Consider the following 14,883-nt stretch of genomic DNA (forward strand, 5'->3'; position numbering starts at 1 on the left):
GAGAGGGAGAGAGGGGACAAGGAGCACTTGCAATAGTTTTTCCAAAAGGAAAACAAGCATTACAGCAAAATGTATTTGTCTTAAGTATAAATAATCAGAAGATATTACAAACAGGTTTTTGGAGAGAATTGATCATTTCAACACAAATGCAAATAATGTTTATAAATACACACAAAATGCTGGAGCAACTCAGTGGGACAGGCAGCATCTCTGGAAAAAAGGGATGGGTGATGTTTCAAGTCGACATCCTTCTTCAGACTGAGAGTCAGGGGAGAGGGAAACTAGAGATATGGAAGTATACAAAGGTGTGAAAAGTACAGATCAGGGGGAGAACAGGGTGGGGGAGGGATGAAGAAAGAGGGAACACAAGGATTACTTAAAGTTAGAGCAATCGATACACATTTTGATTTCCATTGCAGAGGGGGAGAAAAGCATTTTTTTAAATTGAAAAACAATCATTTCCAAAGATGTCAAAATACAAGTTATTCAGTTTAGCTGAAGTCCAAATTCTCAAACGACAATTAGATTTAAACAAATCCAAAATAATAAAAGTATTCAGATACCATGAAGTATCCAATAGCAAATTTGTTTAACTATACTTGGTGCTACTATCGTTTAAGTTCTGAGCTTGGGTACTTCATTTGCTTTCACTTTGTGTGAACATCCAAAATGTAATAACAAGGAACTGCAGATGCTAGTTTACACCAAAGGTAGGCACAGAATGTTGGAGTAACTCAGCCGGTTAGGCAGCATATCTGGAGAATATGGATAGGTGATGTTTCAGGTCTAAAGTAGTGTCCCGACCCGAAATGTCACCTATTTATTTTTTTCTCCAGAGACGCTGCCTGATCCGCTGAGTTACTCCAGCATGTGCGAACATCCTCCAGGTTTATTTTTCATGTTCTGTTAATATTTTAATTACTCTGCATCTGAAGTAAACAATCTGAACTAAAATATCAAGTCGAAGCACTTTCATCAGAACTGGCAAAAACAAAAGCAACTCGTTTAGTTGCAGGGGTGGTGGGTGATGTTACCGAAAGAGTAAAACTGGAGTTAAGCTGTTAAGGTGGTTATCTGGTCAGTGAGTGAGTGGGAGCAACTGTGAGAACAAAAGGCCATTGAAGCTGCAACATTCTGGGTTGCCTTTGACTTTAAACTTTTCCAGACAAAACAGACAATTTTACATTTTCACACATTGCACTCTATTTGCCATATTTGTCCACTCATTTAACCTATACCTCTGTAGACTCATTATGTCCTCCAAACAGCAGGTCCCCAATACATAAGGATTCCATCCCGGAGAACTGTCTTTAAACTGAATTTCTCACTTGATAGAAACAAACAATATCCCCCAATATTGTAATGGGAAACCATTAGGCTCAACAGCTCTTGGGGACCAAATTGAAAATAGACTGGGGAACGTCAGTGAAGGTGCATCACTCTAACAAGGAGTGGTAAAGGCGGCATATGATATGCTTGTCTTCTGGATCTCACCATCTCCATCACAGGAGACAGACTAGTGACCGACATCTACTACAAACCCACTGACTCCCACAGCTATCTTGACTACACTTCTTCCCACCCTGTCTCCTGTAAAAAGTCTAAAAAGCCCTCGCTAGGGCCTCTATATCCCGCAGCTCCGCTCTTGCTCCCCCTCTCCCCAATCGTAAGGATAGAGTCCCCCTTGTCCTCACCTTCCACCCCATCAGCCAGCGTATACAACAAATTATCCTCCAACATTTCCGTCACCTCCAACAGGATCCCACTACTGGCCACATCTTCCCATCTCCACCCCTTTCTGCTTTCTGCAGAGACCGTTCCCTCCGTAACTCCCTGGTCCACTCGTCCCTTCCCACTCAAACCACCCCCTCCCCAAGTGCTTTCCCCTGCAACCGCAGGAGATGCAACACCTGTCTCTTTACCTCCCCACTCGACTCCATTCAAGGACCCAAACAGTCTTTCTAGGTGAGTCAGAGGTTCACCTGCACCTCCTCCAACCTCACCTATTGTATCCGCTGTTCCAATGTCAACTTCTCTACATCGGTGAGACCAAACGCAGGCGATCGTTTCGCTCAACACCTTCGCTCAGTCTGCCTTAACCATCCTGATCTCCCGGTGGCTCAGCACTTCAACTCCCCCTCCCACTACCAGTCTGACCTTTCTGTCATGGGGCTCCTCCATTGTCATAGTGAGGCCCACCGCAAATTGGAGGAACAGCATCTCATACTTCGCTTGGGCAGCTTACACCCCAGCGGTATGAACATTAATTTCTCCAACTTCTGATAGTTCCTCTGCCCCCCGTCCCAGTTCTCCCTGTCTCCCTCTCTCCAACCACATCCTATTTTTGCCCCGCCCCCTCCCGACATCAGTCTGAAGAAGGGTCTCGACCCGAAACGTCACCCATTCCTTCTCTGCCTGAGCTGCTGAGTTAGTCCAGCATTTTGCGATACCTTGCTTGTCTTCATTGGTCGGTGCATTGAAAACAAGACTCAGAAAGTCATGTTGCAACTTTATAAAACTTTGGTTTGGTCGCATTTGGAGCATTGCGTGCAGCTCTCGTCACCCCATTATAGGAAGGATTTGGAGGTTTTGGAAGGGATGCAGATATAGATTACCAAAATGCTGCCTGGATTAGAAACATAGAAAAATAGGTGTAGGAGTAGGCCATTCGGCCCTTTGAGCCAGCACTGCCATTCAATATGATCATGGCTGATCATCTAAAATCAGTCCCCCATTCCTGCTTTCCCCCCCATATCCCTTGATTCTTTTAGCCCTAAGAGCTAAATCTAACTCCCTCTTGAAAACATCCAGCAAATTGGCCTCCACTGCCTTCTATGGCAGAGAATTCCAGAGATTTACAATTTTCTGGGTAAAAAGTTTTTCCTCATCTCAGTCCTAAATGGCCTACCCCTTATTCTTAAACTGTGACCCCTGGTTCTGGACTCCCCCAGCATCGGGAACATTTTTCCTGCATCTAGCCTGTCCAATCCTTTTAAGAATTTAATGTTTCTATAAGATCTCCTCTCATTCTTCTAAATTCCAGTGAATACAAGCCCAGTCGACCCATTCTTTCATCATATGTCAGTCCCGCCATCCTGGGAATTAACCTGGTGATCCTACGCTGCACTCCCTCAATAGCTATAAATGTCCTTCCTCAAATTAGGAGACCAAAGTTGCACACAATACTCCAGGCGCGGTCTCACCAGGGCCCTGTACAACTTCAGTAGGACCTCCTTGCTCCTCTCGCAATGAAGGCCAACATGCCATTAGTTTTCTTCACTGCCTGCTGTACCTGCATTAGAGGGTAGTAGTTGTAAAGAGAGATTTGACATTGTATAAACTTGCACTATATTCTCTAGAGCAGGGGTGTTAAACTACCGGCCCGCGGGTCACATCCGGCCCGCGAAAGGGTCCAATCCGGCCCGCGGGATGATTTGGGGAAAAGCCAACGTTGTTAGATTATACACATAAAGTGAGCTGCATGTCCGCTTAAACTCGCAGGAAATATGAACTTTTGCGCAGAAGGAAATTGCAAGTCCGGTTTGCAGCTGTCACCTCCCCACTCCCAGGAGCGAGTAGAAGCTACACCCATATTCGGCCATGCGGTGACGGAAGCGGGAAGGGGCCGGGCTGGGGAAGGTGGGGAGTCTCAGCGTTGTTGTGGACACCGGGAAGTGCCTGGGCTGCCGCCACAGAGACCGCCACCATGTACCTGAGACCTGGGGGAGTAGTTGGAAGGAAGGAAGTAGAAATGAGAGAAGGGATAGGCTGAAGAAAGGGAGAGGGCAGGTGAGGGTCAAGAAGGACATGAGAGGTGAGGGGAGAGGATGTGAGGGGAAGGAAGAAAGACATAAGGAGAAGGATGGGGTGCGGGGTCTTCAGGTGAGATGATGGACAGACCATCTTTCACCATGCCAGATAGCTGCTGTTCGGCTGTTCAACACCCAGCCAGCCCATTGTGGACAAAAACATAAACACTGTAGGAAGATTATAAAACAGGGGAACAGAATTAGGCCCTTTAGCCCATCAAGTCTACTTTGCCATTCAACCATGGCTGATCTATTTTCTCTCTCAACCACATTCTATTGTCTTCTTTCTCCCTGTAACCTAATCAAGACCTATGAATATCTGCCTCAAAAATACCCAATGTCTTGGCCTCCACCGCTGTCTGTAGCAATGAATTCCAGACTCACCACCCATTCCTCTTCATCTCCATTTTGAATGTATGACCTTTTATTCTGATGCTGTGACGTCTGGTCCTAGACCCTCCTATTACTGGAAACATTATTTCCACATCCACTCTACCTAGGGCCCAGATACCAATCATAAAAGTAATGCTTGCTGGGCAATCTTCTTCATAAGAGAAGAAATTCATAAAGTGAAACACTTTGTAGTTATAGCAGAGACTGAGACACATGAGAGCAGGTTGAAAAAACAAAAGCAACGAAAGCTGTGGGAGCACGCGCGCATGTGCACAACTGATCCGGCCCACATGAGGTTGCATTTTGCCCATTCTGGCCCGTGACCTAAAATGAGTTTGACACCCCTGCTCCAGAGCATCAGAGGATGAGGGAAGGCCTGACTGAAGTTAATAAATAAGCGGCCTTCTTCTTTTGTGTCCATCATCTATGTTTCAAATGTTCAGCCAGGCTCTTGCACAATGGACAGCCTTCTCGTTTGCCACCGCTAGATCTTCCAGGCAGCATTATTCACCAAGAAGTGGGCATCTTAGTAGGTGTGGCATGGATTATACAGATGTTCCACATTCACGTTCTGTGTCTGCAGCATCTGCATAGCCCCATTTGCTCATATTGGTCATGCATCGGCCCATCCCAGTACGAAGCTTATTGAGGGACTTCCAGGTCTTCCAGCCATACCTGGTCAGTAGCGTTCTTTGGTTGAGATTGGCAGCTTTTCGTGGTGGTGGTTTTCACTGCGTTTCTTTCCCCACAAGGCTAGTCTGGTTCCTTGATGAGACTGTGACAGTGGCTGGACTGTGCGAAGGAAGCTCTTTCTCGACTTCAGGCGGTTTGGGGTTGGATGATGGGAGTGATAGAAATAGCGGGTGTCCCCAACTTGCCTACTAGGTTCAGTTCTACCGGCAACTGATCTGCGGATTCCTGGTGGAGCAATACTGGCCAAGACATGCAAGCTATCCACATCCATTGGTTTTAGGCAGCCAGTGATGCATTAAGGGCAGCATCAACTTTCTTTGCATGAGATGATCTCTCCTAAACAGGACAAGCATACTCTGCAGCAGAGTAGCACAGCGCAAGAGCAGTTGACCGCAGTGTGAATGCATTGGTACCCCATGACGATTTTGCCAGCTTGCGTAGGAGGCTGTTCCTCGTTCTCTCTTTGCCCTTCACCTTCTCGATGTGTTGCTTGAAGGAAAGGGTTCGGTCCAGAGTGACCCCAAGATAAACAGGGTAGTCACAGTGTCTCAAAGAGACACCATTCCATGTTAAGGACAGCTTTCTCCCAGCTTCGCAATTACGAAGGTGGAACAGACTATCTTGGGTCTTAGCAGGGTTTGCCTTCAGTTGATTGTCCATATTGTAGTTTGTCAAGTTGTCTAAGGATGATGAGAGGGTAGCTTCTACCTCATCTATGCGAATGCTCTGAGCTGCTATTCCAAGGTCGCCAGCATCAATGAAGCTTCTCGGTCCTGGGAACATTAGTGTATATGGCTATGGTAGAAAGTCAGAATTTTTTCCTGGGATGGAAACAACAAATACTAGATTCCATAGCTTTATGGTGAAGTAGGTGGAGTTACTTTTAAAGGAATCATATTGGCACATTAGTTTTTTTTACATATACACACCTACAGCGTGATGGGTGCCTTGAACACACTGCCAGGGGTGATAGTGCAAGCATAGAACATCAAAAGGTACCGCGTAGGAACATGCCCCCTTTAATCACACTCTTTGCCTTCTGCCAATAAGTCAAGGTACTATCCATGATAGTATCCTGCCTCCAATACCACGGGCTAAGAATTCATAGAAAATAACGTAGACTTTATGCATCACAAAATGCTGGAGTAACTCAGCGGGTCAGGCAGCATCTCAGGAGAGAAGGAATGGGTGACGTTTTGGGTCGAGACCCTTCTTCAGACTGATGTGACGTTTCGGGTCGAGACCCTTCTTCAGAATAATATGACGTTTTGGGTTCAGACTCCTCTTCAGACTGATGTGACGTTTCGGGTCGAGACCCTTCTTCAGACTGATGTGACATTTCGGGTCGAGACCCTTCTTCAGACTGATGCAAATCAGTCTGGATAGACCCAAGAAATACCAAGGAGTTGTGTGCAGACCTCCAGTGGTGGTGATATTGGAGAGGTATGAATGGAACAATACAATAAAGAATCAACTAGATATTAGACCATGCTTAACCATGCTTATACAAACAATTAATTAACAGTTTTGTTATTCAAGGACACTTGCACAGGAGTGACCACAATATGGTTGAGTTCTTCTCGAGTTAATGTCAAGACTTGGGTATTGAAGTTAAATACAAAAAGCTCTGATGAAATAAGGCAAGACTTGGCCAAAGTATGGAGTACATTAGTTATAACTTTGATGGTAGATGAGCAATGGCAAAATATTTGAAGAGTGTGATATTACACTATATCCATTTTTCATTCTGAAGGGCACAAAACTAAGAAAGACGGTTCAATCATAGCAATGGCAAGATTTTGGATAGTGTAACAAAGCCATGCCAAGTACCCTGGTCTATCTCAGTTTTTCTAAATTCATTGACAGTCTGAAGGTAATGAGGCCCAATAGAAGTTAATGTGGTCCTGTCAAATATGGTGATTGTGGCATAGTTTACAAAAATTGACAATAGTATTTTAGAACACCAACCATTTTACCTTTTAACCGTCTCATCTGAATTGTGAGGTCACTTTTTATGCTTTTGGAATCATCATCCACCGATTCCCGTCTCATTCTGGGCGGATCATTTTGTGCCAACCAGTCAGCTACTTTGCTTTCTGCTGCTATCATGGCAGCCTGAAGTCCAGACAGTTCTTTTGTGGCTGGTGGAGACTTCTTCAGCTTCTGACGCTGATCTGGAGTGAATTTAGTGACATGATCTTTGATTGTTACTTTCCCTGGGGTGTGGTCATCAAATTCTATCGTAAATGAAGCATGTCCTTGAACTACTGCACATGAAGCCTCGATATCCTTTGTTGGGATTTCATGAATTGAACTTTCCACTGAGGGGACAGACTGATGAAATTCTTTAGTAGGAATTTCAAAATAGCTTGGTTCTCTGCAGAATGGATAAGTTACTTCCTCTTCGAAGTTTTTGCTATCATCTTCAGGTTTACCAGCTTCCTTGGGATTTCCTGGAATAAAAATTGAAGGCCAGTGAAATTCACCACTTGATGAAACATTTCAGAAAAAATATATAATTTTTGGGACACATGGCTTCATAGGCGTTTGTAATTGCTCAGGTGTGTTTAATTGCCTCCTTAATGTAGGTATAAGAGAGCTCTCAGCACCTCATCTTTCCTCCAGTCTTTCCATTACCGTTGGAAAATTTTATTGCTGTTTATCAACATGAGGACCAAAGTTGTGCCAATGAAAATCAAAGAAGGCATTATGAGACTGAGAAACAAAAATAAAACTGTTAGAGACATCAGCCAAAAAGGCTTACCAAAATCAACTGTTTGGAACATCATTAAGAAGAAAGAGAGCATTGGTGAGCTTACTAATCGCAAAAGGACTGGCAGGGCAAGGAAGACCTCCACAGCTGATGACAGAAGAATTCTCTCTGTAATAAAGAAAAATTCCCAAACACCTGTCCGACAGATCAGAAACACTCTTCAGGAGTCTGGTGTGGATTTGTCAATGCCCACTGCCCGCAGAATACTTCATGAACAGAAATACAGAGGCTACACTGCAAGATGCAAAACATAGGTAAGCCGCAAAAATAGGATGGTCAGGTTACATTTTGCCTAATCAGATGAAGATTAACTTATATCAGAGTGGTGGCAAGATCAAAGTATGGAGGAAAGAAGGACTGCCCAAGATCCAAAGCATACCACCTGATTTCTGAAACACAGTGGTGTCATGGCCTGGGCATATATGGCTGCTGAAGGTACTGGCTCACTTATCTTCATTGATGATACAACTGCTGCTGGTAGTAGCATACTGATTTCTGAAGTGTATAGACACATCCTATCTGCTCAAGTCCAAACAAATGGCTCAAACCCCATTGGCCGGCGATTCATTCTACAATGATCCCAAACATACTGTTAAAGCAACAAAGGAGTTTTTGAATTCTAAAAAATGGTCAATTCTTGAGTGGCCAAGTAAATCACCCGATCTGAACCCAATTGAACATGCCTTTTATATACTGAAGAGAAAACTGAAGGGGACTAGCCCCTAAAACAAGCATAAGCTAAAGGTGGCTGCAATAGAGGCCTGGCAGAGCATCACCAGAGAAGACATCTACAACTGGTGATGTCCAGTTGCATGCAAAGGATATAATAATAATAATAATGCATTACATTTATATAGCGCTTTTCTAAACACTCAAAGACGCTTTACAGGGTTTACTAAAACATAGAGAAGAAAATAAATAGATAAATAAGTAAACGAACAGAAAAGGAAAAAGAAGATGAGGTGACGGTCTGTGGTTGAAGGCAGTGCTGAACAGGTGAGACTTCAGTGATGTTTTGAATTTGGTGAGTGAGGAGTCTCTGACAGTTTGGGGTAGTGAGTTCCAGAGGGTGGGAGCAGCGATGGAGAAAGCCCTGTCCCCCCAGGATCTGAGTTTGGTCCGGATGGGGGGGGGACAGGAGGTTAGCAGCAGCAGAGCGGAGGGTACGGGTGGGAGTGTGTCTGTGGAGGAGGTCAGTCAGGTAGGATGGGGCCAGGTTATGGAGGGCTTTGTAGGTCATGAGGAGGATTTTGTACTGGATTCTCTGGGGGATGGGGAGCCAGTGGAGCTTGTAAAGGACGGGGGTGATATGGTCACGGATCGGGGAGTGGGTGAGTAGACGGGCAGCGGAGTTTTGGATGTGTTGGAGTTTATTGATGATTTTTGAGGGTGAACCATAGAGGAGGCTGTTGCAGTAGTCCAGACGGGAGGTGATGAAGGCGTGGATGAGGGTTTCTGCAGCTGTGGGGGAGAGGGATGGACGGAGACGGGCGATATGCAACAAAATACTAAACATGACTACTTTCATTTACATGACATTGCTGTGTCCCAAACATTACGGTGCCCTGAAATGGGGGGACTATGTATAAACACTGCTGTAATTTCTACATGGTGAAACCAAAATGTATAAAAATGGCCTTTATTATAATCTGACAATGTGCACTTTAACCACATGTGATTTTTGTCTATTACAAATCTCAAATTGTGGAGTACAGAGGCAAATAAATAAATAATGGGTCTTTGTCCCAAACAATATGGAGGGCACTGTTTATTAATTGTGTTTTTAAATCAATACCTACATTATTTAGATATCAACAGAATAGTGGAATAGATTAATATGATGCATTACAGGTTGGTGCTACTAATTCTTCCATGAGTTGTTTGTTTTAAATATGGAAGATTCCAACAGAATCTTGGCATTTGTAAGAAAGTTTTACTTTATAGGGAAAGCATAATAGATAGGAAAAAGTACAAATTGATTGAAAACAAATATCACCAACACACCATTAGAAGAGTATTCTCAAAAAAATATTTCATTAAAACTTAAACCAAAGCCCTGATTTTTTAAAATTATAAATCTGTGACATAGATGCCTTATTAGCACCACCCAATAAATCTGTTGATATGGTTCAGTGAAAAAACAGTTTACTGGCAGCATGAAGAAAAATTGTCACCATAAAAAGATGCTGAACCACACAGATGCTCCTCGATTTACAACACTTCGACTTACGAATTTTCGACTTTACGATTTTGCAAACGCTGAGCAAAGGCAGCGAGCCGCAACTCACTTCCGGTCACGTGATCGGGTGTATTAAATGCGTTTTCAACTTACGATATTTCTGTTTATGATGAGTTTATCGGAACGTACGTTGAGAAGCAACTGTACTACAGAGACTTGATGCTTGAGTTCCTACCTCCTGTAGCACTGCTTTCAAGCTTCACGCTCACTGGCTTGGGGTCTTGCTTGCTTGAATTTTCATCATCTGCATCATCTTCACCCCACCAAGCAGGCTGTCCATACAGAGGGGTACCACGGGCTACTGGCATAGTAGAAATATCTACTGCATATCAAAAACAAAAGTAATACAAGATCCAATAGCTCTCAAGAACAACTTCTATGAGAAACAAATATCAAATGTAAATCCAAAACCAATAATTTTATGAACTTGTAGACCAACAATTTAAATGACCAACTATTGAATTCATTTAAATGGAAAACTCTTTCACTTCAACTGTAATGTACTCAAATAGCTATATCAACATTTACTACTTTTATAACTGAGCTTTTAACATTATGAATAAAGCCAGTTTATTGCTCCATGAATGCTCCAAATACCTTCCAAACCAAAAATTATATTTTTCTAATTAAAAAGTCGATATTTATAGTCAATGACCAGAATCAACTGATGCTCCAATAAGATTGTTCAAGGACCAGAAGAGAGAGATTCAAACAGATGGATAAATGCACAGGTGAGTATTGGAAAATGGTAAGGTGCAGTGAACCAAAGACAAAAAAGTAGTACAGATCTGGAACTGTCTATAACAGCACAAAAAAGTTAAATCAGAAGGGAAGTGGATAGTTAAGTGAAAATAATTTTCAGGGTCAGTGGAAAAAAATGAACTGTTGGATTGCTCTACAGAGAACCTGCTTAGACTCAATTCTACAAATTGCATTTTCAATCTACAGCACATTCACAATTATTGTAATGTATCCTGCTTGCAGCCAATTACCTGAATCATTAGCCAGCTGATCATTTATAGAAACATAGAAAATAGGTGCAGGAGTAGGCCATTCAGCCCTTCGAGCCTGCACCGCCATTCAATATGATCATGGCTGATCATCCAGCTCAGTAGCCTGTACCTGCCTTCTCTCCATACCCCCTGATCCCTTTAGCAAAAAGGGCCACATCTAACTCCCTCTTAAATATAGCCAATGAACTGGCTTCAACTACCTTCTGTGGCAGAGAATTCCACAGACTCACCACTCTCTGTGTGAAGAAATGTTTTCTCATCTCGGTCCTCAGACTTCCCCCTTATCCTTAAGCTGTGACCCTTGGTTCTGGACTCCCCCAACATCGGGAATAATCTTCCCGCATCTAGCCTCTCCAACCCCTTAAGAATTTTATATGTTTCTATAAGACCCCCCCTCAGTCTTCTAAATTCCAGCGAGTACAAGCCCAGTCTATCCAGTCTTTCCTCATATGCAAGTCCCGCCATCCCAGGGATTAATCTGGTGAACCTTCTCTGTACTCCCTCTAAGGCAAGAACGTCTTTCCTCAGGTTAAGAGACCAAAACTGCACAGAATACTCCAGGTGCGGTCTCACCAAGGCCCTGTACAACTGCAGCAGAACCTCCCTGCTCCTAAACTCAAATCCTCTTGCTATGAATGCCAACATACCATTCGCTTTCTTCACTGCCTGCTGCACCTGCATGCTTGCTTTCAATGACTGGTGCACCATGACACCCAGGTCACGTTGCATCTCCCCTTCTCCCAATCGGTCACCATTCAGGTAATACTCTGCTTTCCTGTTCTTGCCGCCAAAGTGGATAACCTCACATTTATCCACATTATATTGCATCTGCCATGCATTTGCCCACTCGCCTAATCTATCCAAGTCACTCTGCAGCCTCCTAGCATCCTCCTCGCAGCTAACACTGCCACCCAGCTTCGTGTCATCCGCAAACTTAGAGATGTTGCATTCAATTCCCTCTTCCAAATCATTAATATACACTGTAAATAACTGGGGTCCCAGCACTGAGCCTTGCGGTACCCCACTAATCACTGCCTGCCATTCCGAAAAGGACCCGTTTATTCCTACTCTTTGCTTCCTGTCCGCCAACCAATTTTCTATCCACCTCAAAACTGAACCCTCAATACCGTGTGCTTTAAGTTTGTACACCAATCTCCTATGTGGGACCTTGTCGAAGGCCTTCTGAAAGTCCAGATATAACACATCGACTGGTTCTCCCTTATCCACTCTACTAGTTACATCCTCGAAAAATTCTATAAGATTCGTCAGACATGATTTGCCTTTGGTAAATCCATGTTGACTTTGTCCGATGATTTCACCACTTTCCAAATGTGATGCTATCACATCTTTAATAACTGACTCTAGCATTTTCCCCACTACCGATGTTAGGCTAACTGGTCTATAATTCCCCGTTTTCTCTCTCCCTCCCTTTTTAAAAAGTGGGGTTACATTAGCTACCCTCCAGTCCTCAGGAACTACTCCAGAATCTAAAGAGTTTTGAAAAATTATCACTAATGCATCCACTATTTCTGAGGCTACTTCCTTAAGCACTCTGGGATGCAGCCTATCTGGCCCTGGGGATTTATCTGCCTTTAATCCATTTAATTTACCTAACACCACTTCCCGACTAACCTGGATTTCCCTCAGTTCCTCCATCTCATTAGACCACCGGTCCCCCGCTATTTCCGGCAGACGGTTTATGTCTTCCTTAGTGAAGACAGAACCAAAGTATTTGTTCAATTGGTCTGCCATCTCCTTGTTCCCTATGATCAATTCACCTGTTTCCGACTGCAAGGGACCTACATTTGCCTTAACTAATCTTTTTCTCTTGACATATCTATAAAAGCTTTTGCAGTCTGTTTTTATGTTCCTTGCCAGTTTTCCCTCATAGTCTATTTTCCCTTTCCTAATTAAGCCCTTTGTCCTCCTCTGCTGGACTCTGAATTTCTCCCAGTCCTCTGGTATGCTAATTTTTCTGGTTAATCTGTATGCTTCATCTTTTGTTTTAATACTATCCTTGATTTCCCTTGTTAGCCACGGATGCACTACCTTTCCTGGTTTGTTCTTTTGCCAAACTGGGATGAACACTTGTTGTAGTTCATCCATGCGACCTTTAAATGCCTTCCATTGCATGTCCACTGTCAACCCTTTCAGCATCAATCGCCAGTCTATCTTGGACAATTCACGCCTCATACCCTCAAAGTTACCTTTCTTTAAGTTCAGAACACTAGCTCATATCTACCATAACAACGTTAGATTACCAGACATGTCTTGTAAACATTCTGCCAGTGAGAATTATGTTCAACATACAAACAAAACAAACTTAAAGCTTGGAAAAAACAAGCACAGAGAGGTACCCAGAACACCCAAAGGAAACCATTGGGTGAACATGCAAACTCCACACAGGTAGCAGAGATGAGGATTGAACCCAGGTCGCTGGAGCAATGAGGTAGCAACACTGCTATCTGTACCATCCATTCTTGAGGGTAAAGCTCCATGATCTGGAAAAAAAACAGAGTCTTCTCACCAGATGGTGGCCAACGTTGTGCCTTTAAGGGGTGCTTGTCCTTGCAAGGACAAGCCAGGAAACTGCAGGCCAGTGAGCCTAACATTAGTAGTGGGAAAGTTACTGGAGGGAGATATAACAGATAGGATCTACTTGCGTTTGGAAGGACAAGGACTAATTAGGTGTAGTCAGCATGACTTTGTGTGGGAAAAATTGTGCCTCACAAATTGATTGTCAAAGCCCCCACAGCCGACGATCGAAGCCCCCATTTGGGTGGTTGAAACCCATGTCGGGGCAGTTGAAACCCTCTCTCCGCGGCATGGAGCTCCCGAGTCGGCCTCGATACACCAGAGACCGGGGGCTTCATGATGTTAAAGTCCACAGGCCCCGCGGTTGGAGCTTCGATCCCCAGCAAAAGGATCGCAAGCTCCGCGATGTTAGAGTCCCGCAGACTCCGGCGGTTTGGAAAGGCCGACAGGAAAGGCCGACAACTCCAAGATGTTAGACCGCAGTGGGGACGGAGATACGATATGGAAAAGAAATCCCCCAAAAATAATAAAAATCGCATCTCCGTCGAGGCAAGAGATTGAAAAAATTGTTTCCCCCACCCCCCACGCACAAAATAAACCAAGGAACACTAACACATACTTTTTAACACATACTAAAAATAACAAAAAGTAGAAAGGACAGACTGTTGGCGAGGCAGCCACTGCTGGTGGTGCCACACGGTGTTCCATGGGATCACATGGGTTCAGAGAGAGCTAGCCAATTGGATACAAAATTGGCTTGGTGGTAGGATTCACCAGGTAAAGGGTTATTTTTCAGGTTGGAACCGGTGACCATCGATGTGCCACAGCGATCAGTGCTGGGTCTAGTTGTTGATCATCTAGCTTAACAATTTGGATGTGAATGTAGCACCAAAATTGGTGGTATGGTGGACAGTGAAGAAGGTTATCCAAGATTACAACAGGATATAGATCAATTGGCAAAGTGGATCATGGACTGCTGGTCGGAATTTAACTCAAGCAAGTGAAAAGTGCTGTCTTTTGGTCAGTTAAACCAAGGTAGGTTTTGCAGTGAATGGCAGGGTCCTGGAGAGTGTTATAGAGAGTGGATGGTGTAATATGAATTAGACAGTCCACTTGACAATTTTCCTCAGTGTCAAGCTATATACAAAGGGGAAGCTACTTGTTCTGATGTACATGAAGTAGCTCTACTGCACAATGTCGAAGGAAAATCTCTAAAAGGCTGCAAAAAACATCAGTCTCTTCACTATTTCAACTCCCCCTTTTGAGTCTCAGCAAGAAACCAGGATGTTCACTTGCAGCATATGTATACAACAATTAGCATTTATGTACTGCACAGTAAAAAAATGACCCAAAGGTTTTCAAAAGTGGGTAATCGGTCAACACGAGACCATTAAGCACTCAAGTTTCAACAATTCTAGAGATACAAAT

The 14,883-nt window shown here is 43.7% G+C and overlaps 1 protein-coding gene across 11 annotated transcripts in view; it reads right to left on the reverse strand.

The window, feature by feature from the left end:
• Positions 1-14,883, reverse strand: part of cep170aa (centrosomal protein 170Aa) — a 90,913-nt gene that overhangs the window by 51,856 nt on the left and 24,174 nt on the right. For 9 of the 11 annotated variants that reach the window (XM_078405345.1, XM_078405346.1, XM_078405347.1 and 6 more), the window contains 2 exons: positions 10,083-10,229; positions 6,872-7,348 (listed from right to left, as the gene is read on the reverse strand). In XM_078405345.1, coding sequence (XP_078261471.1) covers positions 6,872-7,348; positions 10,083-10,229 — 624 coding nt within the window. The remainder of the gene's footprint in view (positions 1-6,871; positions 7,349-10,082; positions 10,230-14,883) is intronic. The other 2 variants (XM_078405339.1, XM_078405338.1) reach the window with 2 other exon arrangements.

This window comes from Rhinoraja longicauda, chromosome 9 (assembly GCF_053455715.1).
Source record: "Rhinoraja longicauda isolate Sanriku21f chromosome 9, sRhiLon1.1, whole genome shotgun sequence".
In the NCBI taxonomy this organism is placed as follows: domain Eukaryota; kingdom Metazoa; phylum Chordata; class Chondrichthyes; order Rajiformes; family Arhynchobatidae; genus Rhinoraja; species Rhinoraja longicauda.